At 37.9% G+C, this 22,432-nt stretch overlaps 1 protein-coding gene across 1 annotated transcript in view; it reads left to right on the forward strand.

Annotated features, from left to right (window-relative positions):
- The first annotated feature begins 8,211 nt into the window (after positions 1-8,211).
- The window catches only part of PKHD1L1 (PKHD1 like 1), a 161,310-nt gene continuing 147,089 nt past the window's right edge, over positions 8,212-22,432 (forward strand). The window contains exons 1-4 of the mRNA XM_032760273.2: positions 8,212-8,284; positions 10,182-10,271; positions 20,869-21,013; positions 21,969-22,077. Of these exons, the coding sequence (XP_032616164.1) occupies positions 8,212-8,284; positions 10,182-10,271; positions 20,869-21,013; positions 21,969-22,077 (417 nt within the window). The remainder of the gene's footprint in view (positions 8,285-10,181; positions 10,272-20,868; positions 21,014-21,968; positions 22,078-22,432) is intronic.

Here is a 22,432-nt window from a genome sequence, read left to right on the forward strand (position 1 = left end):
CAACAGTAAGAAAACAAATAATCAGATTAAAAATAACCAAGGACTTAAATGGACATTTCCCCAAAGAAGACACACAAATGACCAACAGGTATACAGCAAGGTGTTCAACATTGAACCAGTATAGGAAAGAAACTCTGTCCTGGCAGATAAGAGACATAGTAACCCAGATCTCCTCACCCCCACTCCATAGACCTCAAATGTCCGGGCATTTCCTTGCTCTACCTTCTTTCCTCCCTTAACAAGCTGACCCAAGTCAGGGAGTAGAAAGCTGCCTCCTCCTAACTTAGCTGACCTGGCTGAATCCCTAACCATAAACAGAAGAAACTGACCATTTATATCTTTGAGTGATGTCTTCCAAGGTTACTGAAGTGAGACTCTGGCATTCCCAATAATAAACAGACCAGTTCCAGCCAGCTGAAGACAAGATGAATGAACTCCAGCACTGACCATTCATGAAGTTTTTCCTCGTTATAATCTCATTATAATACTGAAAATCACACCCAGGGGTGGGGATTTAGCATGCTAATGACACATATGACACATGAAGAAATGTTATCAAACTGCGCAGGTGCTAAAATTTCCTGCCTCTATATGCCTACACATAGCTCCTTTTCTCACCTTAGCTCCCTTAAAATGACAAGAGCCAAGCCCTTTGGGGAGCTGGCACTGAGATCCATTTTCTGTACATTTCTCCCTTGCTTTGTGTGAGCTAGAAGCCTATTAAAACCTTGCCTAGACAGAGCGAGACTCTGTCTCAAAAAAAAAAAAAAAAAAAAAAAAACCTTGCCTAAGAAAAATTTCTGTTTGGCCTGGTGTTCATTTCTATTTACTTGAGAGTCAAGAACTCAGAGTCTGAGCTGCAGTAAAAACATCACTAATCATCAGGGAAATGCAAATAAAACCACAGTGACATATTACCTCACACTTGTGAGAATGGCTATAATAAAAAAGACAAAAGATAACAACAGTTCACAAGAATCTGGAGTAAAAGGAATCCTGGTGCACTGTTGGTAGCAATGTAATTCAGTACAGCCATTAAGGAAAATGGTATGGAAGTTCCTCAAAAAATTAAAAATGGAACTATCATATGATCCAGCAATCCTACTTCTGGGTATGCAGTCAAAGGAATTGAAATAAGGATTTGTAAGATACATCTGAACTCCCATGTGCATCGCAGAATTATTCACAATAGCCAAGATATGGAATTAATGTAAGTATACATCAGTAAATGAATGAAGAAAATATGGTCTGTATACACAAGGGAATACTATTCAGCCATTAAAAACAGTAAAAAACTGTGATTTGCAACAACAGGGATGAACCTGGAGGACATTATGTTAGGTGAAATAAGCCAGGCACAGAAAGACAAATACTGCATGATCTCACTTGTATGTGGAATTCCAAAAGGTCGAACTCACAGAAACAGAGAGTTGAATGTTGGTTACCAAAAGTTGGAGGTGAGGGGCTTTGGGAGATGTTGGTCAATCGATACAACATTTCAGGTAGACCAGAGGAATAGTTTCAAGAGATCTATTGTACAACATTGTGACTACAGTTCAAAACAACATATTGTGTGCTTGGAAATTGATAAGAAAGAAGATTTGAAGTGTTCTCACCACACACACACACACACACACACACATACACACACACACAAATAAGTAATAAATAACTCCTGCTCCCTTGGAAATCAGTGAACTTCTATTTGATAAAATGTACTTTATATTTTGGTTGCCCTATTTCTTGATCATTTTTAAAACATGCAACAATTCAGAGGGTACTTTAAATAATGTCGATGACTTCTATGATTGGTGACAAAGCTTCTCTCAGGATTGTAAAAACAGCCTTTATTCCTATTGCATGTCTGTGTAAAAAACAACAAGTAATGACAGCATGAGGTGATTTCATTGTCACTGAGGTAACAATACCAGATACATTGAAAAGCATTGTTAGAACCAATTAAGTAAAGAGTGTATAATGCTTTAATTTTTCCAATCGATGTTTTATTTGGAAAAAGAACATAAAACAAAGCAGAACAATAAAACAATTTTTTACCTTTCCCAAAATGTCACCAGCCTTGTTAGTTTCCAAAAGAGACTCACAAAATCAGAATTTTGCCAGGTGCAATACTGAAGGGCAGTAGTGAGAACATCAATCCTTTAATGGCTCATTTTAATGTTAAGATATTTCAATAATTCTACAATGTATCAACATACTGGACAAAAGCACCTCTTCTAGATTTCTCCTCTATTCCAGTGCAAAAACCACCTTGAGCATCTCCAGTGCACATGGCTGAACTGAAGTCTCTCCAACTTTATAGGATCTTAAGGAAAAGAATTTTGCTGGCCGGTCGCCGTGGCTCAAGCCTGTAATCCCAGCACTTTGGGAGGCCGAGGGGGGTGGATCACGAGGTCAGGAGATGGAGACCATCCTGGCTAAAATGGTGAAACCCCGTCTCTACTAAAAATACAAAAAAAAAAATTAGCCAGGTGTCGTGGCAGGCACCTGTAGTCCCAGCTACTTGGGAGGCTGAGGAGCTTACAGTGAGCCGAGATCACGCCACTGCACTCCAGCCTGGGCGAAAGAGCAAGACTCTGTCTCAAAAAAAAAAAAAAAAAGAATTTTGCTAAATGGAGAACTCATGTTTTCAAAGTGTCCTAGCTTTTACACCTTGAGATTTTTCTTGCATAACAAAAATCTACTGTTGGCAAGACATTTTATAAATAAAGACATGGTGGCCTTGGTGTCCCACCACTTTTATGCAAGCGAAGCTATAATCCAGTCTTCATCATCATTCTTCTCTTCAATATAAACTGAAATAGGTTCTGTAAAAAATATAAGAAATAATGATAAAATAAAACATTTGATTCAAGTGACATTTTGAAACTATATTACACAGCTTAAGGCTTTTAAGCAATTTGATAAATGTCATAGAAACAAGTAATTTGGCTGTCAATTAAGTAAATTATAGGATATTCAAGAAATTTGTAAGACAAGCGAAATAAGACAAGTTTTTTTTTTTTCAATTTGTTCATTTTTTAACACTTTTTATTACTTTAAACCTCGGGTAGACACAAGGTTTCAGCAGGAGTTCAGAAGCCATGCCCTTCTAGAAGTGTGAGTAGTTTCAAGCGTGGAATTTCATGGCGTTTTGTGTCTGTGCCTTACTACAAATAATCATTCTCATGTCTGATATTCACAATTTTCTCACAGTTATTTTTAAAATACACACTATATTCATGAAGGAGTAATCACAAACACCCATTTTACAACACACCAAATACAAAAAAGGAATTTAAAGGAAATAAATAAGTAAATGAAAGAAACATTGACACTTACAGAAGGTACCAAACTTTGTAAAACCTTTGTTACGGCACAACATGTTAGCAATAATGAATGACTTTAACACACTTCAGTGATTGTCTCAACAGTCGAATATGTTTGACATTACCTGGGCTATGTAGCTCCATGATAATTTGCCAATGGAGAGTTAATGATTTTTATTTGAACCATCCCGTATTTGCACCCTTAAGCAATTAGAAACCTTTCATCTCCTTCCAGGCATTACGCAACAAGGTTACATTGTTTGTTGTCTTCCTTGCTTTAGTATTTTCTGTCTAGCATCTATTAGTTTTGAACATGCTATGTATTTCACTAATTTTTGTATTTATTATCTATCTCCACCAAGAATGTAAGCTCCACGAGGACAGGAATTTTTCTTAATCACTGCCATTTTCTTAATGCCTACAATACTGAATATATGTTAAAGGCAAACTACTGTTTTCCAAGTACCTCATTTTGTTCACCATCTTTCACTAATAGGTCTGGTTTTGAAATTAGGCCCTGAGTTGAGTGATACATTCACAATTAAATTCCTTGTTCCCTCTAGTTCTGCCAAGATTTTTTTATCAATCCCTTATCATTTTCTTATTGCTTTTAAGTCAAGGGACCAATAAGTTTAAAAACAGTCTCTTTTTTCACCATATGGGCCAGTAGAACAGGCTACAGAATTTGTGAGGTCTCATGCAAAATGAAAAGGGGAAGTCCCTTGCTCAAAAAATATTAAGGATCTCAAGATGACAGCAGAGTATTAAACCGAATATGGGCCCTATGAGATTGCACAGGTCACACCCACTCTCCTGGCCCTTTAGGCAGGGTTTTGTTAGAGCTAGATTTTTGAAAACCTACAAAAGAAACAGGGGGTTTAATGATCAGGATTCTACTTTCATGTTTTCTCATGTCCATGATGAGTCCGTGTTGCAAAGGTTTGAAGATTGTAAAAATGAACACAATTTAAATCATAAATTACATCAACTACATAACTGCTTTTTCTGGATCCAAGTTGACCTTTTGGTTATATGAATTTCCATCTAGTTACAATTATTTATTGGGACATTATCCCATCTAATTATTTTAATAATTCAAGACCAAAATTCTCACTGGTGTGATCTTTTTTAGGACATTTATTTATCACATAAATAAGCACTACTTAAAGGGAAACATCAGTTAAAGATGCTCATTCATTCCACAAATGTTTATTAAAAATTTATATATGAAAATTATGGGGCTTTTTTTTTAGGCATTATAAGACAAGAAAGAAGGCTAATTTACCAGAAATCAACTTTTCTGAAGCTAATTAGTCCAATGATCATTTTACTGAATGACTAATTTGCTAAATTTGCCAACTTAGATGACTGTAGTCTAATAGAAGTATTTACTAGCTTTAGTATGATCATTTAATGTGAGTGACTAATGGTGATACATACAGAAAAAAATTATACAAACGTATAATATTGAATACATATGTATGTATATAATATGTATACCTAATACATACTTTATATATATTTAACTTATTCTAAGAAGACTAGATGTGAAAGAAAGTGAAGCTATCTGAAAGAAACTAGTATAATGAACCATGCAATCAGTATGTGTTAAGTAGAAAAATAAAATAGGACACAATAGAAATAACTATATTATATTTTGGACGTTGCATGCCATTTGCTGGTTGATGTGCTATCTAAAAATTTGGTGAAAAAAATCTTTTAAAAATTTGGCAAAACAGAAGTCAACATAAAAAATTTGGAGCACTTTATTGATACACTCAATACTTAGGAAAGTTTTCCTCTTTGTTATAAATGATATGAATTCTATCTACAGGAAATTCTACCTAATTTGATGGTTTCTCATTAAAAATAACAACTTCAGTATATAATATGGTAAGGATTCCCACCCCCCAGGTCATGGACTGTTACTGTGGCGAAGTATATACTGTTACATACTTTACCTTTATAGGCACAATTGTCAGTAGCTGACGACTTGGAGAGGGATTCCAAAAATTTATGAGACGAATATAACTAGATAACAAAACTATTTGCTTTTCGTTTTCTGGTTCTTTTTTTCTTTCTTTCTTTTTTTTGGACACAAATTCAGTCTCTGTCTCCCAAGCTAAAGTGCAGTGGCACCATCATGTCTCAGTGTAGCCTCGACCTCTCAGACTCAAGTAATCTGCTCACCTCAGCCTCTTGAGTTTCTGGGACTACAGGCATGCACCACCACGCATGACTAATTCTTAAAAATTATTTTTTTATTTTTTGTAGAGATGGGAGTCTCGCCTTGTTGCCCAGGCTGAAAATTATTTTCTTAACCCCATTAGACAGATATAAACTCCTCAAGAATAAGGGCCTAACTTTACTTATTTTATGATTCTTTCTTCTATTTCTTCTCTCTTCCTTCCCAACTAGAGTTGTCAGATTTGGTAAATAAAAATATGGAAAGCTGAGTTAAATTTGGATTTCAGATAAACTCTGAACAATTTTTAGTATATGTATGTCCTAAATCTTGCTTGGACATACTTAAAACTGGAAAAAATAATTTGCTGCTTATTTTAAATTCAAATTTACCTGGATGGCCTGTATTTTATCTGTCAACCTTACTCCCAACCTCTACCTTTCCTTCATCCCCCAGCAAGTACTTAGAGAAGACCCTGGAACACAGATGGCCTTGTACAATAGATGAATGAATAGGTGGACAGTGACCTTGAACAAGGAGTTTACTAAAACAGGCAGCTCTTTCAAGAAGTTTAATAACAAGTAAACTAGAGTTTGCCTCAGTTAAGAAGAGAAGAAAGGATTTTTGGTTTGTGTTTAGTTTTTTAGTAATGAATACTGTATATCTTTCTAGGAAAAGAGGAGAACGGGGAGAGTGAATTAATTAGAAGTGAGATAAGGGGGATATTGTTAGAATAATAATCAGTAAGATGGGAAGAGAAGAGTTTTCACAAAGAGTTCAAAGAGGGGATTGACCATGTCATGGAAGAAAAATACTTCTTCCCGAAAGAGAGGAAAAAAAAGAAAGGAAGGAGGGAAGGAAGGAAGGGAGGGAGGGAAAGAAAGATAATTTAAAATTTTCTACTTATAAAAATTTTTAAACTAATAAAAGAGTGCAAAGGATCATACCTACACTTAAATTCAAACATTGTTTAAAATTTGCCAGATTTTTTTTTCAGCAAAACCATTTTGAAGTAAATTCCAGACATAAAGACACTACAACCCCAAATACCTCATCATGCAATTCCATCACTTGAAAACACTCTTTGACTAAAGTATGATACCACTATTATACCTAATGAAATGAACACTTCTATAATATCTTTCAATACTTGTTACTTAATCCATATTCACTTTCCCTAATTTGTTCTGCAAACGTCCTTCATAGCTTTATTATTATTATTGTTATTACAAACCAGGATCCAATAGAAGCTTATGCATTGCTATTTGGGTAATAATCTTTTAATATCTTGTAAAAACACATAACATTTTTAAATGTAGAAACTGCAAACTAGGTGGGTGCATCTTCTCATCTTTTTTTGCTGTTTGTTTTTGAGACCGAGTCTCACTATGTCGCCCAGTCTGGAGTGCAGGGGTGTGATCTCAGCTCACTGCAACCTCCGCCTCCTGGCTTCAAGCAATTCTCCTGCCTCAGCCTCCCAAGTAGCTGGGATTATAAGGCATGCGCCACCCCACCGGGCTAATTTTTGTATTTTTAGTAGAGATGGTGTTTCAACATGTCAGCCAGTCTGGTCTTGAACTCTTGACCTCAAGTGATCCACCCAACTCGGCCTCCCAAAGTGGTGGAATTACAGGTGTGAGCCACTGTGCCCAGCCCCTTCCCACCTTTTAAAGAGTAGGAAGAGGTGGGCAATCAAGAGATCCTGAGGTTAGGATATTAAGAACAGTGAGAGGATTTGGAATTAGCCCCTGGGGAGCATTCAGTGGGGAATAATAAACTGCCTTCTCTAAGGAGGTCAGAGACACCTGCGTTTCATTCGTCTGCTATCTGGCATCCCAGAAACAGGTCAGCAGTGCTGGACCTCCCTCCATGCCAACAGTAAGCCTTCGCCCTAAGTCTACTGAACTGAGGGCAGTGGAGGGGATTAGAGAACTGGCTCTGGAGTCTCTCTGCTTGAGTCCTCACTCTGCACTTAGCTGTATGTCCCTGGGCAAGTCACCTAACATTTCTGTGCCTCAGTCCACTGCTTAGAAAAATGAGCATGATGGTAACAGTCCGCTATTGGAACTACTGTCTACAAAGCACTAGGCGCCGTGTTTGGGACATGCTGAGAAACCAACAAATATTATTATGACTGTCAATTAAAGAGATAGCACAGTCATATGAATGTGAAGGGGTAAAAACGCGTGGGGTTTGTGTATTAGGTGGACTGGTAGACCCACCTGGGGAGGATTAATGACCAAAGCAGACAGGCAGATGAAAATACGCGGGGAAAGAAAGAAAAGAGAAAAGAAAAGAAAAAAAAGAAAATAGAGAAAGAAATCTAGGGAGACCTCAATGACCATTGATTCCTTTCGCCAAAAGGAGTAAGGCCCTTCCACCTATGGGGACAGCCTTGGGAAGGCAGCACCCGGGTTTGAGTGTGGAGGTTTGATTATCACGGACTGGCTCGGGGCCGCCTTGGTTCTCCCGCGAAGGTTCCAGGGTGTGTGTGTGTTTGTGTGTGTGTCCGCGCGCGCATGCAAATCCCAGAGGCGCACCCGACAGCAGGGTCGGGGCAGGCCACGGGAGGGCGGCCCAGTTCTCCAGCTCTCCAAGAACGAAGCGGGCGCGCCAGCGAGTCGCAGTCCCCGGAGCCGAGCTCCAGCACTAGCGCCAGCTGCGAGCGGAGGGCACCAACTCCGCAGAACTGGCTTTTCAATGGGACACCTGTGGCTCCTGGGTATTTGGGGCCTCTGGGGGCTGCTCCTGTGTGCCGCGGATCCCAGCACAGGTAACCCTTTGGGCACGCTAGCCAGGCAAGCAGGAGAGGCCCGCGTAGACACTACCCTGCTCCCGGGGTCCTGGGAGAGGCGGGACCACCTGGCACCTGGCTGAGGCTGTGGGTGCGGTTGCATGACGATCCTGGGGACCAGGGGAGCTGTTTGGCAGGCCTAGCAAACAGAGACAGACGAAGAGAGAGACAGAGACAAGGACACAGAGAAAAAGATTGCGAGAGATTGCCTTTTAACTCATCAATGCTGCTACTTGAATGATGAAATCTCCCACCGGCACCCCCAAAGTGACACAAGTGAAAGGAGACTGAAATTTGGCGGGGGAGTGGGGCCTGGGAAGAGGCAACCTGAGTCCCTTTTCCTCCATTCTTGGGTCGCTTTCCTCACAAAAGAAAGGGCAACAACCCCCAGTAGGACGGCGATGGGCCTTCGTGGCAGGTGTCAGTCATTTCCAGGGGCAGCTGCCCTGTGTTTTCAAAGTAATACCCAGAAGAGGGCCTGGAAGAGACTGATAAGATAAGAAATTGGAGTTGTCTGTGGAGATAACAGGAGGATGAACCTGAGATAGGTGAGGAGCAGCACCGTCTGGAGATAGGATCCAGCTTCCTCGCTGGAGTTTCGTACTCTTGGCTGTGGGCTGCCCTGAGATACGAATGTGCGGGAATAAGAACACCTTGGAGCTCTTGGCAAAGACAGACCCGAAGGACAGAGGCATTGGGTCTGGGGCCTCAGAACTGGTCTCCTTTATGTTGGAGAGCTTTTGCTACTATAGGTGAAGTCCACTCTAAACCTTTTTAAGACAGAACTGAACAAGCCAATCATAATTCCCTTAGCCTTTTTATATACATCCATTTTGAGAAATTAATAATTTCTGTGGCCTTTCTTTGTATCATCACTTAAATTTTTCTACCTACTGTGAAAATTTCTTTTAGGATTCCACCAGTTACTAGATCTGTACAGTCTAAGCAGAAAATAAACACCTCTATCCACCGTGTAGCTTTGAGTTGTTTTAAAGAATTATTTGCAATACTCCAAAGAAGCAGCTCACACAACCCTGTTTGCCCGGGCAGTTCCCTCTATCTAGAACTATCTTTATGTTTCTGACAACTGATCCAGTCTAATTCATATTTGTCCTCAAAAATGTGGAAGGGGCATGTCTTCTTTATAGAAGCCAGTGTGACACAAGCAGCGTGGGTGAAATGATCCTTGAGTCACCCATGGCCTCTGTGCTCTCCTCTGTCTCTTGGCACTGTCTAACCTAAGCCTTTGGAAAGTTAGGACTGTTACACATTTCTGTATCTTCAGGAAGCTAACACAGTTTGTTGAATGAATTAGTGATCTTTATATTAAGAACTCATTATCATCAGGTGGCTAGAAGAATCTCAGAAATTATCTTTCCTGAAGCCACACTGTCTCACAGAAAACAATTTCTTCTCAAAACCAACATTTCTCTTTGTACCTGGTCTAGTCTTTCAAACTACCTAGCATTGCATTTCTTCTGTGCCCTTATAATGACCTATTTCTTCTTGGTGTGTGCTGTTAGGTGAGCTGTTAAGTGTAGTTATAGATCTGCAGTTAGCAGAGCACTACATGAAATTAAGAATTTAATACGTGTTTTATAATATGATAGGTAAGTGATGAAAATGATCACGTGTTATTTTTGCTCTTGGTAGCACCTAAGATAGTGCTTTGCACAAAGCCAGTGGGTATTAACTAAGTTAATGACTCTGTCAAGTCATTGGCAGAGCCAAAAATAAAACCTGGGTGAATTTTACTTTCAATCCTGTAAACTTCATGATGTTTTCCTTGCAACCTTGTGGTATGTGTTACAAATTTTGACGATTGAAATGAAGAACTTGGTGATTTTTACCTCTACTGTATTTTAATATTTTTCAGATGGCTCTCAAATAATCCCCAAAGTCACAGAAATAATACCTAAATATGGCAGCATAAATGGAGCAACAAGGCTGACTATAAGAGGGGAAGGTATCGTTGCTTTTTTTTTTTTTGCCAAGGTTGAGGTATTTTCAAGACTATTTCATATTTAGAGCTTTATGGTTAAACAAACAAAAACCACTGGAGTTGTTTCTTCACTTGGCCAGAGTAGTAAAACTCTATCCTCTTTGATAGCTAGTGAAATCCCCAAGAGTCTTTATCAACTTGATCATCTGAATTCTTATTATACTGACTTGCTTAACATCAAGATCTGGATTAATGACTGAAATAAAAGGAATGCAATTAACCCAACTCAGCAATTATTTGCTTTATTCTTCATGAGTCTAATAACATTTAATTTATTTTAAGATCAAATAAAACATTTTGTGGGTGTTGGGTAGCATGTTGATAAGAAAGTATAATAGAGAAATAGTATGTTAATGAAAGAGGAAAGGCAATAGAAAACAAAACTCTAGATTCCTTCTCCTGCCACCCAACCTCAGGCTTCATAAAGGCATGAGTACCATACATGGTTCCCCTTCTCCTTGCCTGGTCTTAGGATGAAACGTAGAAGGCAATCAGTAAATATATTTAATGCACAGCTTTTCCTAGGTTCAAATAGAAATATGTGTTTCTTTCAGCCATAAGACCTTTGCAATATAAATGATACCAGTATTCAGATACTTAGGAATTTTTGAACAATAAGAAACATTTAAAAATATTAGCAAAATCTATTAGTTGGTCTTTAAGAAATGAGAAGTTTTCATAGCTAACAAAGATATTTAATTATTTTGTTATATAATGTAATGTCTTTTAATGTTTCTAATATTTCTGCAGAATTCAATCTCTCAATGATATGCTTAAAATGGTTTATGCTTCTACATTACAAACAATATATTTTGGATTAAAGAGTTATTTTTTAGAGAAGACCCATGAACAATATAATTGTTAAAGATTATTTTATAATATTCATATATCTTTAACCATATGTTTCTTATATTGTAAATTGCTGATAAGATGGTATGCTTGAAAGTTATTGGGTTTTAAACAGAAATTTAAATGCCATGAGAGAAATGCTCAGATTAAGAAAGAGGAAGGGCTGGGCACGGTGGCTTATGACCGTAATTCCAGCACTTTGGGAGGCAGAGATGGGTGGATCACGAGGTCAGGAGATCGAGACCATTGTGGCCAAGATGGTGAAACCCCGTCTCTACTAAAAATGCAAAAATTAGCTGGGCATGGTGGTGCGTGCCTGTAGTCCCAGCTACCCAGGAGCCTGAGGCAGGAGAATTGCTTGAACCCAGGAGGCAGAGATTGCAGTGAGCGAAGATCACGCCACTGCACTCCAGCCTGGTGACAAAGCGAGTCTCCATCCCAAAGAAGAAGAAGAAAAAAAGAAAACACCCAGCCATTTTCTTCTGTTTCCAGACCTGAACATTTTCTGATCTAGGAACTATGGCTTCAATTTAAGCACATAGACCCAGATCATCCCTAGTTTGAAATAAAAAAACCAAAACATTCCATTCTTTGGAAAGATATCCTTTTAAATCTAGCTAAAATGTAATCTTTTCTCTTGTGTGGACGTTCTGAGGCAATTAGCCTGAGGATTCTTAATTATAAAGCCCAGTGTGTCATTTGGTAAATTTCTACTTTTCTCATCCGTCCCAGTTTCTGAATCTGTTTGGCAGTGCAGATACTTAACACTTCCCGATTTCTCTTACAGTCCCCTGCCTTAACTACATTTTATAGATGACTAAAAACGGGTTCTCATATGTCTTTCTCAGAGGCTGAGTCTAAATACTGCCTTACAGAGGCAGAGAATAGAATAGCGGTCATCGAGAACTGGGAAAAGAGGAAGTGGAGGAGGGGTATTGGTCAAAGGGTACAAAATTTCAGTTATGCAAAATGAAGAAATCCTAGAGATCTACTGTACGGCATAGAGCATATAGTTAACAAGACTGCATTGTATACCTAAATGTTTGCTAAGAGGGAAAAATCTTGTTACATATTCTTATCAAAAAAATTTTTTAATAAATAGAGCAGGAGGAAACTTTTGGAAGCAAGGGGTCTGTTTATGACCTTGCCTGTGGTTATGATTTTTTTTTTTTTTTTGAGACGGAGTTTCACTCTTGTTGCCCAGGCTGGAGTGCAGTGGCATGCTCTTGGTTCACCACAACATCCGCCTCCCGGGTTCAAGAAATTGTCCTGCCTCAGCCTCCTGAGTAGCTGGAATTACAGGTGCCTGCCACCACGTCTGGCTAATTTTTTGTATTTTTAGTAGAGACGGGGTTTCACTATGTTGGCCAGGCTGGTCTTGAACTCCTGACTTTGTGAGCTGCCCACCTCAGCCTCCCAAAGTGCTGGGATTACAGGCATGTAATCCTGCTGTGGTTATGGTTTTATGGGTATATGCTTATATCCAAGCTCATAAAGTTATATATATTAAATATATATAGCTTTTATATGTCAATCATAGCTCAATAAAGTGGTTTAAAATAAATTAATAAATGCTATTTTAATGTAGGCTTTTGGGTGCCCAGAATATACACAGAATGATATCTACAAAATGATAATGAATTTACAAATCACACCAGAGCTTCTATAGCTACATGAATGAACTTAAAGGTAATTTGGAGAGACTATATTCATGTAAATCACCAGGGTTGTCTCTGAGAGATTCTCTGTTTTTAGAATTGCATGCTGTACTTATTTATCAATTACAAAGAACAATTTCTAAATGGAATTGTAAATTCTAGATGACTACCTAACTATTGGCTTCATATTACTTTTTAAAATGTTTCATTTTTGTAAAAGTCATTATAAAACAGTAAAATATTATAGAAATACTTGACTTAGTGAGTTCTCTGAAATTCTACCCAGTTGAAAGATCTACTGTTAACATTTTCATGTATCCAAATGACTTTTGGCTATTTCCAAACATAGTATAGTATTGACTTGTAAACATACGCCACAGCATTACTTTGTTTAAAAGGCTGTGGTTGGGCTGGGCACGTTGGTCTGTGCCTGTAATCCCAGTGCTTTGGGAAGCTAAGGCAGGAGGATCACTTGAGGCCAGGAGTTTGAGACTAGCCTGGGCAACCAGCCTGGGCAACATAGCAAGACCCTGTCTCCACAAATGAAACATTTAAAACATTAGTCCAGCATGATGGCCTGCATGCCTATAGTCCTAGCTACTTGGGAGGCTAAGGTGAGAGGATTCCTTGAGGCCAGGAGTTTAAGGCTGCAGTGAGCTATGATTGTACCACTGCACTCCAGCCTGGGTGATGGAGTGAAACCCTGCTTTAAAAACAAAATAAAACCTCACAAGACTATGCTTCAGGAGATACAGATACATGATTTTACTCTTATGATACCCAAGCCAAAGTGTTTTGAACAATGGCATGACTGTAGAAATTATTATACCTTCCTCTGAGATGACTAATTTGATTAAGAGCATTATAATTTTGATAAGTTCTGGAGTGTTTGTAATTATATTGGCTTTAAGAGCATTATAATTTTGATAAGTTCTGGAGTGTTTGTAATTATATTGGCTTTGTTACTTTATAGTCATACCTCGTATTTCTCAATTGTTTTCTTTGATATTTATCATGTTTGTTTTTATTTTAAAAAATCAGTAAGATGGGAGGAATAACATTTTACTTTATGCTCCTTTTTCTAGCTATTTCCCTTACAATTTCTGGCACACACATTTTTGTTGAAGTGTTGAATTATATACTTTTAATAATGTTACAGAAAGCATATGGACTTTGGTTCAGTCTGACTGGCTTTCAGTTCACATTTGCCATTTCATATCATGTGACTGGGGCAAGTTACTTCGCTGAGCCTCAGCTTACTCATCAGTAAAATGGACTATTAATTCCTACCTCTTGGGACTGTTGTGAATATTGAAAAGGATGATACATCTAAGGTACCCATTATAAATAGTATAAACTCTATACATTAGAGCTATTTTTGTTTGTATTATTCTTTGCATTTATGTTATAGGTCTGGTTTAAATCTTTAGGAGTTGTCTTCCATCCATCACACTGTATCTTTCTTTCCCATTGTTTTGAATGCTACAACTTTTAAGTAGGTGAATACACTTTCAACACTGCTTTTTTAACTAGAGAAAACAAAACAGCCTGCATTCTTCATGACAAGTGCTGGCTTTAATAACACTGACATTTTCCACGATAGCAGCCCAGGCGTTCCTTTTGGATTGCTGCTATCAGGAGACCCAGGTTTGCGTGCCTGGCAATTCCTGTCTCCAGTTTTTCTGCAAAATTAAAAAAAATACATCAACATGTCAGGAATTTCCATCCGAAGCCTCATCCTTTTCCATTTCCAGGGTACACTCAGCCTTTCCTGTAATCTTTGTGACTTGGAGTACTTCCAGAGGTGGTGTTTTTATCCTCAATCATTTGTTTAGAATTATACTTTTTTTTTTCTTTTTGAGATGGAGTTTCGCTCTTGTTGCCCAGGCTGGAGGGCAATGGCATGATCTCAACTCACTGCAACCTCTGCCTCCTGGGTTCAAGCGATTCTCCTGCCTCAGCCTCCCAAGTAGCAGGATTTACAGGCACCTGCCACCACTCCCGGCTAATTTCTTGTATAGTAGAGACAGGGTTTCACCATCTTGGCCAGGTTGGTCTCAAACTCCTGACTTCAGGTGATAGACCAGCCTCGGCCTCCCAAAGTACTGGGATTACAGGCGTGAGCCACCGCACCTGGCCTAGAATTATACTTTTAAGTTAAAATTTTTAAAAAGAGGACTCCTTTGTATTTCTTTTTAGCTCTTTGGAATTAGTTTAAAAGTCAGAAATATTTATATACTTGTTTTTTCAGCAATATTAATAATAATATTTATGAATTATTGTGGATTTGGTTCATTATTTTCCCATAGATTTTACTTCTAGGACTTTTTCCACATATGCTGTATATATTTGACATTATAGTAACTCCTAAGCTGAAAATGGTATCATCTTTCGTTGGCATTATTTTTCAGAATGGTAGTTGTCTTGAGAATGCTGAAGAACAGATCCACGTTACCTATCATTGATGTGACACGTACCTGATAGGAAATATATCTATCTATCTATCTATCTATCTATCTATCTATCTATCTATCTATCTATATATATATATATCTCACATCTGGAACCACACCACAAGTAAAACTTCCCATTCTTTAGTTGGTTGCCAGGAGCTCTTCTGTGTGTTCCAAACTCAATGTGAACACCAAAGATAAGCAAAGTTGACAAAAGGAAAGAGTGGGTTTACATGTAACTTGCTTTGCAGTGTTTTCATGTCTTTTCACAGTTCCATTTTAGTAATAACTGCCTTTCTAGATTCAAAATTGCAAAGTCAATGCAAATGTCTCTCACATGTGAAATTGGTATTTATGTTGTACTTTAGCTTATGTTGGATGAGTTATTTGGTTAAGCTTAGAGGAATAAAATGAAATTTATTAAAATCTCTACCCTTTAATGAGTTTCTGCTTACTTTTCCTACATATTAAAGAAAGAATAGCCTAGCAGCTAAGAACATAAGGGCTGGAGGAAGTCTGCAGCCTGGGTTTGAATCCCAGCTACCCACTTACTGATTCTGTGTTATTTTTATTTATTTTTATTTTTTGAGATGGACTCTTCGCTCACTGCAACCTCTGCCTCCCAGGTTCAAGTGATTCTCCTGCTTCAACCTCCCGAGTAGCTGGAATTACAGGGCACCACTGCATCTGGCTAATTTTTGTATTTTTAGTAGAGAGAGAGTTTCACCATGTTGGCCACACTGGTCTTGAATTCCTGACCTCAGGTGATCTGCCTGCCTTGGCTTCCCAAAGTGCTGGGATTGCAGGCGTGAGCCACCACACCTGGCCTCTGTGTTATTTTTAAAAAGGGATATTAATGATGAACCTAAATCTCAGGATTTTTGTGGCAAATAATAAGAGCAGGTATCTACTGAGATCTTAGCAGATATCTGATTAAGTCAGGTACCATGTTAAACATTATACATAAATGATCCTTTATTATTCCTAACAATCCCTTAAGATAGATTATGGCCATTTTTCTGATGAGGAGACTAGGCTAAGCGGGGTTATATCTTGCCCAAGGTCATAATGGCAAGGGAGTGTTACAGCTGGGATTCCAGGCCAGAATGTCAAGGTCCAAAGCCTGGGCCCTTTCAATTAAACGTCACTGGCACCTGCAACATAGCTTTACCAGAACTGGAAGTGAGAGGCTTTGGTATCTGATGAACATCAGGCACAATGAAGTCCTGCTTCTAGGCCTACAAGAAACCAGAAGTATTCATGTTGTCTAGCAGACCTTTGTGGAACACCGAAAATGCCTAATAATTTAAAAAGCAGTTGTACCACAGATATCTTCTGGCAACCCCAATCCTGCCACTTCAACTATTAAAGGTTATTTAAGGTGAGCACATATTCTAGTAATGATTGCTTTGTTGAAACATTTTGAAAACCGCTAACATTGTAAGGTAAATAACAAATATTTATCTTTTTATAATGTTAGTATTGTAAATGGAATATATTATAGCACTATTTGTCATATCGTAAATAGTATTATACATAACATTTAAAGAGTTAAATCTACATCTGTGGGTTTACCATTTTTTTGTTTACTGATGTTAAGTTTATTATTGTATTATGGGATGATATGGTCTATAGGTAATTATATTCTGAAATTAAATAGCTTATAAATTTACAATGACATGGATACAAATTTGCTAGTGCAAAAAAACATTTTTATAGTTTCAAATATAATACTACTGGTTAATTTGCCTAAAGTAGAGTTTTACTGTTAAGAACCTGTGATAGAGAAAAATAATATTTAAAAATTCACATACTGTTAGAATTCAGAATTTAGGAATTTTAGATATTGAAGTAATCTGGGCAAAAGCTGTTTATTTCCTCATTTAACTTTGTTCCAAAACAGTATAATATATAAAATTCCATAGATGTGTGTAATTTACTTTGTGAACTAGAACAGTATAAGTACTTTTTTAACATTTTTATTAGGAGAACATTTAATTATAGGATTTAATTAATAGAACACTAATCTTATTCATAGGTTTTATTTCTTGGGTTTATTCCAAAAGTGAATATTGTTTCAAAAATATAAAATATTCTTATGTGGCATACAAGGCTTAATCTATATTTAATTACTTCCAAATGTAGTTTTGAATTTTCATATGTTTATAGAAAGATTAAAGTAATTTTTGTCTCTGTTTCACATTATCCTTTTGTCTCTTTCTGGTAGATATCCCATCAGCATGTAAATATACTGTTATTCTGCCCACCTGAAAAAAAGTAAAAGAAAAATCATCAGCCTTCCCCTTGCTCCACACACCTCTCTAGCTACCAACTCATTTCTCTGCTCCTGTTTGTAATTAAACGCCAAAAAATGTTAGCAATATTTGTTCTCTTCACTTTACTGTCCTCTGATCTTCTCTCGAACTCATGCCATTTATCCCATTATTTATCCCATTGTTCGCTGAGACAACATCTCCACTCCTGCCCCTATTCTATTCTCAGAACAGCAGCTAGTGAATCTTAGACAGTGTGAGTCACATGATGTCACTCCTCTGTTTCAAAGCCTGCAATTATTCCCCACACTTAAAAATAACCTAAGCACCTTCATTTTCTGGTCTCCTCTCCTACCATTTCTCTTCACTCGTACTTCTTCAACCACACTTGCTATTATTTGAATCCACAAACATGGTCCCACCACAGGGCCTTGGCACATCCTGTTTCTTCTACCAAAAATACACTTCCCATAGATATCCTCATGGCTTGCTCCCTCTGAAAAACTTCCATGAGTGTCTATAATACATACATTCTGTGTCTCACTTCACATCTTCACGCTATCACCTCTGACTTCAGTCATAAATGCTGCAAAGTGGCCCTAAGGCTCTTAAGTCATTTTTCACTGTCAGCCTCCCTGGTAGGCAGAGCCATGATCAGTATACACAGTTGCTAACTTTGCAGGCAGGAAAAGTGGTTGTAGTAAGAATGTACATGGGCTCCTGGGCAGTCAAAGAGGACTTCACTAGTTGGTTAGGAACTGAAGGGAACATGATTGGATGATCAGAAATTAGAATGTCTTAGAAGGAGGCATATGAAGGGACTCATAATAGTGGGCATAAAGCATGCAGATCTGTGTGTCTCAACTTAACTCCCGCAAGAGAACATCCCCCACAGAGGAGATGGAATAAACAGATGGATTGGATGATTAATCCAGGAGCTTCTCCCGGTGGCCACCGCAGTGCTAGTGCAGTGGGCCCATGAAGAATGGCCATGGGGTGGAGGCCATGCGTGAGCCAACAACGTGGACTCCCTTTCACCCAGGCTAAACAACCTACTGCTTTTGCTGAATACCCGAACTGCCAGCAGCAGAGACCAACACTGAGCTCCCAATAGGGTATCACTCCTCAAAAAGTCCACCCAGCTTCTCAGTGACAAGTTGATTACAGCACTTTCCTTCTCCCATGGAAAGAACAGAGATCGATTGTTACTGGAACTGACACTCTGATTATGGGCTTTGCTTCCTCGTTCCACAGTTCTCTGTCAGCACCATCTTCTGAGAGCTTACAGAGCCTGATATACTGCCATAGAATTCCATAAAATATTGCCTCAGAACAAGAAATGTATTTTATAGTGAAAAATTTGTGATAATGGGCACATGACCATGAAATCTGTCACTCAGAAACATGTGGCTTAGTAGAATGATGGGACAGCCTGTTAAAGCTATGGCCAAGATGCGAACTTGGGGAAAAGCATCCTGTGGGGTGGGACCCTGGTATCCTCCATAACATGCATTGAACCAGTGACAGACATATGCTGTTGTTTTTGTAATAGACAGATGCGTGGAGCTGGAAATAAAGGGCTGCTTCCCTTCACCATCACTCCCTGTTATCCGGAAATTGAATTTGTGCTTTCTGCCTTTGCAACCTTACATTCTGCTGGATTTGTGGTCTTAGTTTCCAGGTAGAAAATGCTCCCATCATGGGTCACAATATGGATTCCACTGAACCAAAGCTACCACCATTGTCTACTCAGTTTGAATTCATCAAACATATTTAGTATATGACTAGAGACAATCAGTTCTAATTATCATAAAGAAACAGGGTTGCTTTAACTTAATGTAGTTAAGAAGGAGTAGGTCTGGAATTCAGGGTATTCATAGGGATATCTCTTGGCTTCATGTCCAGTGATTACTGAGAACAGGCAATTGCAGCAACCACCACCTAACAAGGGCAAGGCAATTAAGGGCTCAGATTTCTCCAGGATGAACATTAGTGTCACCCCATTAGCTACAGTGCTGGCTGCAGGTAAGGGAAATCTACAATGGCTGACAGCAAGGGGGCATGGTGAAAATTAATTATAGTTTTAGGACTAGTTATATAGTAGTATAGCCTGTAGCTTGTCCCTCTAACCCTCTTGTATTAAATCTTCGCAGAGATCCCAGCTGGCTACCTCTAACACTCTTGTATTAAATCTTAGTAGAGCTCTCAGCTTGCTACCACCTCGAAGACTTGGTGACGGATTGTGCTTAATATGTAGGCCATGAGTAGCTGTGTGTGGTATAGTGGGTAGATTGTATCAGATGCCTTTTATATTCAGCTTTACATCCTCTCTTTCTTACCTCTAACTCTAGTTAGAGCTATGGCAAATAGTTCCTTATGTGCTTTGACTCAACTTGTGCTTCCAGCTTCTTGACTGAGTTCTAACACCATGTCTTTGTCAGTTATTCAAGGACTTGTCTAGTGCAGTAACTCCGGACTTTGGAACTTATATAGCATATACCTATGTGCAGTGTGCAAGTGCAGAAAAAGTTATTTCCCCCGGGGAGAACCCTCAACCAACGGGGACCAGATTTGATGAATAAATGCTTCTTGCCATTGATTTTTTTTATTTGGAAAGACATGCTATATTTTCCTTAGAAATTCCCAGCAATATTGAGCCCCAGTTGTCCTCAGCGGTGCCCAGCTTTTCTTTCCTCACATTTTGCTCTCTCTCATACCTAAAATAGCTCATTGCCCAAATAAATTATGTGCTGGCGAATCCTCAACTCAGATTTTGCTTTGTAGAAACTTGAAACAAAGACCTCATCCTTTATAAAATAGTGTTCTCCTCCTCTACTCTTTTTAGTCCTCTTAGCCTACCTTTTTCATGGTACTTATCACCCCCAGATACAGAATCTGGTGCTATGTAGGCTCACAGTAGGCTCTCTTTAACCTTGGGCCTGTCATCCACGAATCCAACCAACTGCGAATGGGAAATACAGTATTCACCAGATGTGGAATCTGGATACTTGTCCTGCAGGGCTGACTACAGGACTTGAACATTTGTGGATTTTGTTATCCGAAGGGATGCTGGAACAAATCCCCATGAATACTAAGAGATGACTGTATCTATCCTCCAGCAATACTTTTAGGAGTAGATGAATTAAAGGCTAAATTTTGTGCTTCCAAAGAAGATTACAATCATAAGGATAAATGTGAAATAGGTTCACTGCTTACTTCAGTACTGTTTATGAAATCATGTACTGTATGATTTGATATCAGGTGACAACTGTTAGGTCTCTGAAGATAGAATGCCATTAATAATAATTAAGTCTTCTTACTTTTCCAGGTTTTTCTCAAGCAAACCAGTTTAACTATGGAGTTGACAATGCTGAGTTGGGAAACAGTGTGCAATTAGTTTCTTCTTTCCAGTCAATTACTTGTGATGTAGAAAAAGATGCAAGTCATTCAACTCAAATTACATGCTATACTAGGTCTGTTTTAAAGTATCTTTAATAAAGTCATTTTCATCATATCAGAAGTTACAGTTATGAATATTAGTATTATAATAGTTTTATTACCCTGGCTATTATAAATAATATTTTTCTGATTATAGGTTAGTATTTTTCATTTTGTGATGTTTAGACTATTTTATGCCTTTATTATATTCAATTTTAATTGGCATGATAAAAACATATTCTATATCTTTTCCCATGTTATTAGAGCTATTACCTTATTGTTGAGCATTTTTAGAAGATAAATGACTACTATTTAATTGTAATGATGTGCCTTAAAATATCAAAATTATGCTTTTCTGTTCGATTTGATTAATTTTGTTCAAAATATTCATATAGTCATTAAGATTAAATATAATCATTTTGTATAGTGACATTTCAAGTTCTTTACTATCAGCCCAAATTCATGTATGTTATTAGCAACTTAGGAAAAATTTTAAAAATCACTTTAAATTGCAACTTTCAATATTGAACTTAGAAACAGATAGCACATATTCTAGAGGATTCCATTTATCTTAGGCTTGTTGGCTGTTCTTCACCAGGAAAAGCTTACTTAGGGGAAACTTGATTAACTAGTACTTTTTAGGAAGTGAAGTATGGAATAACTGATTGTACCAAGGTGATATGTTACTATTTTAAATGTTTATTATTGCATTTGTTGTTATTACATTTGTTGTCCTTTTTAATAACCACCAACATGCACAGTCAGAATAGGCATTTGCCTGAAGTTCATGAGGTTAGAGTTTGCAATAAAGAGTTCAGGATGGAGATCATTTTTCCATAATATAGAATGGAACTTAACTAGACATCAGTTGCAATGTTGGACACTTTCTGTCAAAAATGACATGCAGTCTGGGGCAGTATTTTTCATTAATACTATACACTAAATAAGAGAGGTATTGCATGTCTCATATATTCTTCATTTTCTTTATAGAGCAATGCCAGAAGATTCCTACACTGTTAGAGTCAGTGTGGACGGGGTTCCTGTTACAGAAAATAACACCTGCAAAGGTCACATCAACAGCTGGGCATGTACCTTCAACGTATGTAGGAATCTTCTCTTCAATTTATGTATAGTTGATCTTGCTTTCTTTCTTGCAGAACTGAATTTTTATTTTTTAGTTTTATAGACTATCTATTTCCACATTTAAAAATACATTAGCATGTAACAAAGAATAATTTCCCTCAATTTAAATTATCTTCCATAGTAATTTAATGTCTGTTATTTCTGATTTGTTTCCCCTCCTTTAATTTTATTATTAAATTAAACTTTCATACTTCCAACATGTTTTCTTGTTCATATTTTCCCCTTTATCTCTACTTCTACTCTTATTGTGATTCTCCCTTTTCCTATTTTCATCGAAGTAACTACCTTTCCTTTCTACGTAATTTCTAATG

The sequence above is a fragment of the Hylobates moloch genome, unplaced genomic scaffold, assembly GCF_009828535.3.
Source record: "Hylobates moloch isolate HMO894 unplaced genomic scaffold, HMol_V3 SCAFFOLD_9, whole genome shotgun sequence".
Lineage (NCBI taxonomy): Eukaryota > Metazoa > Chordata > Mammalia > Primates > Hylobatidae > Hylobates > Hylobates moloch.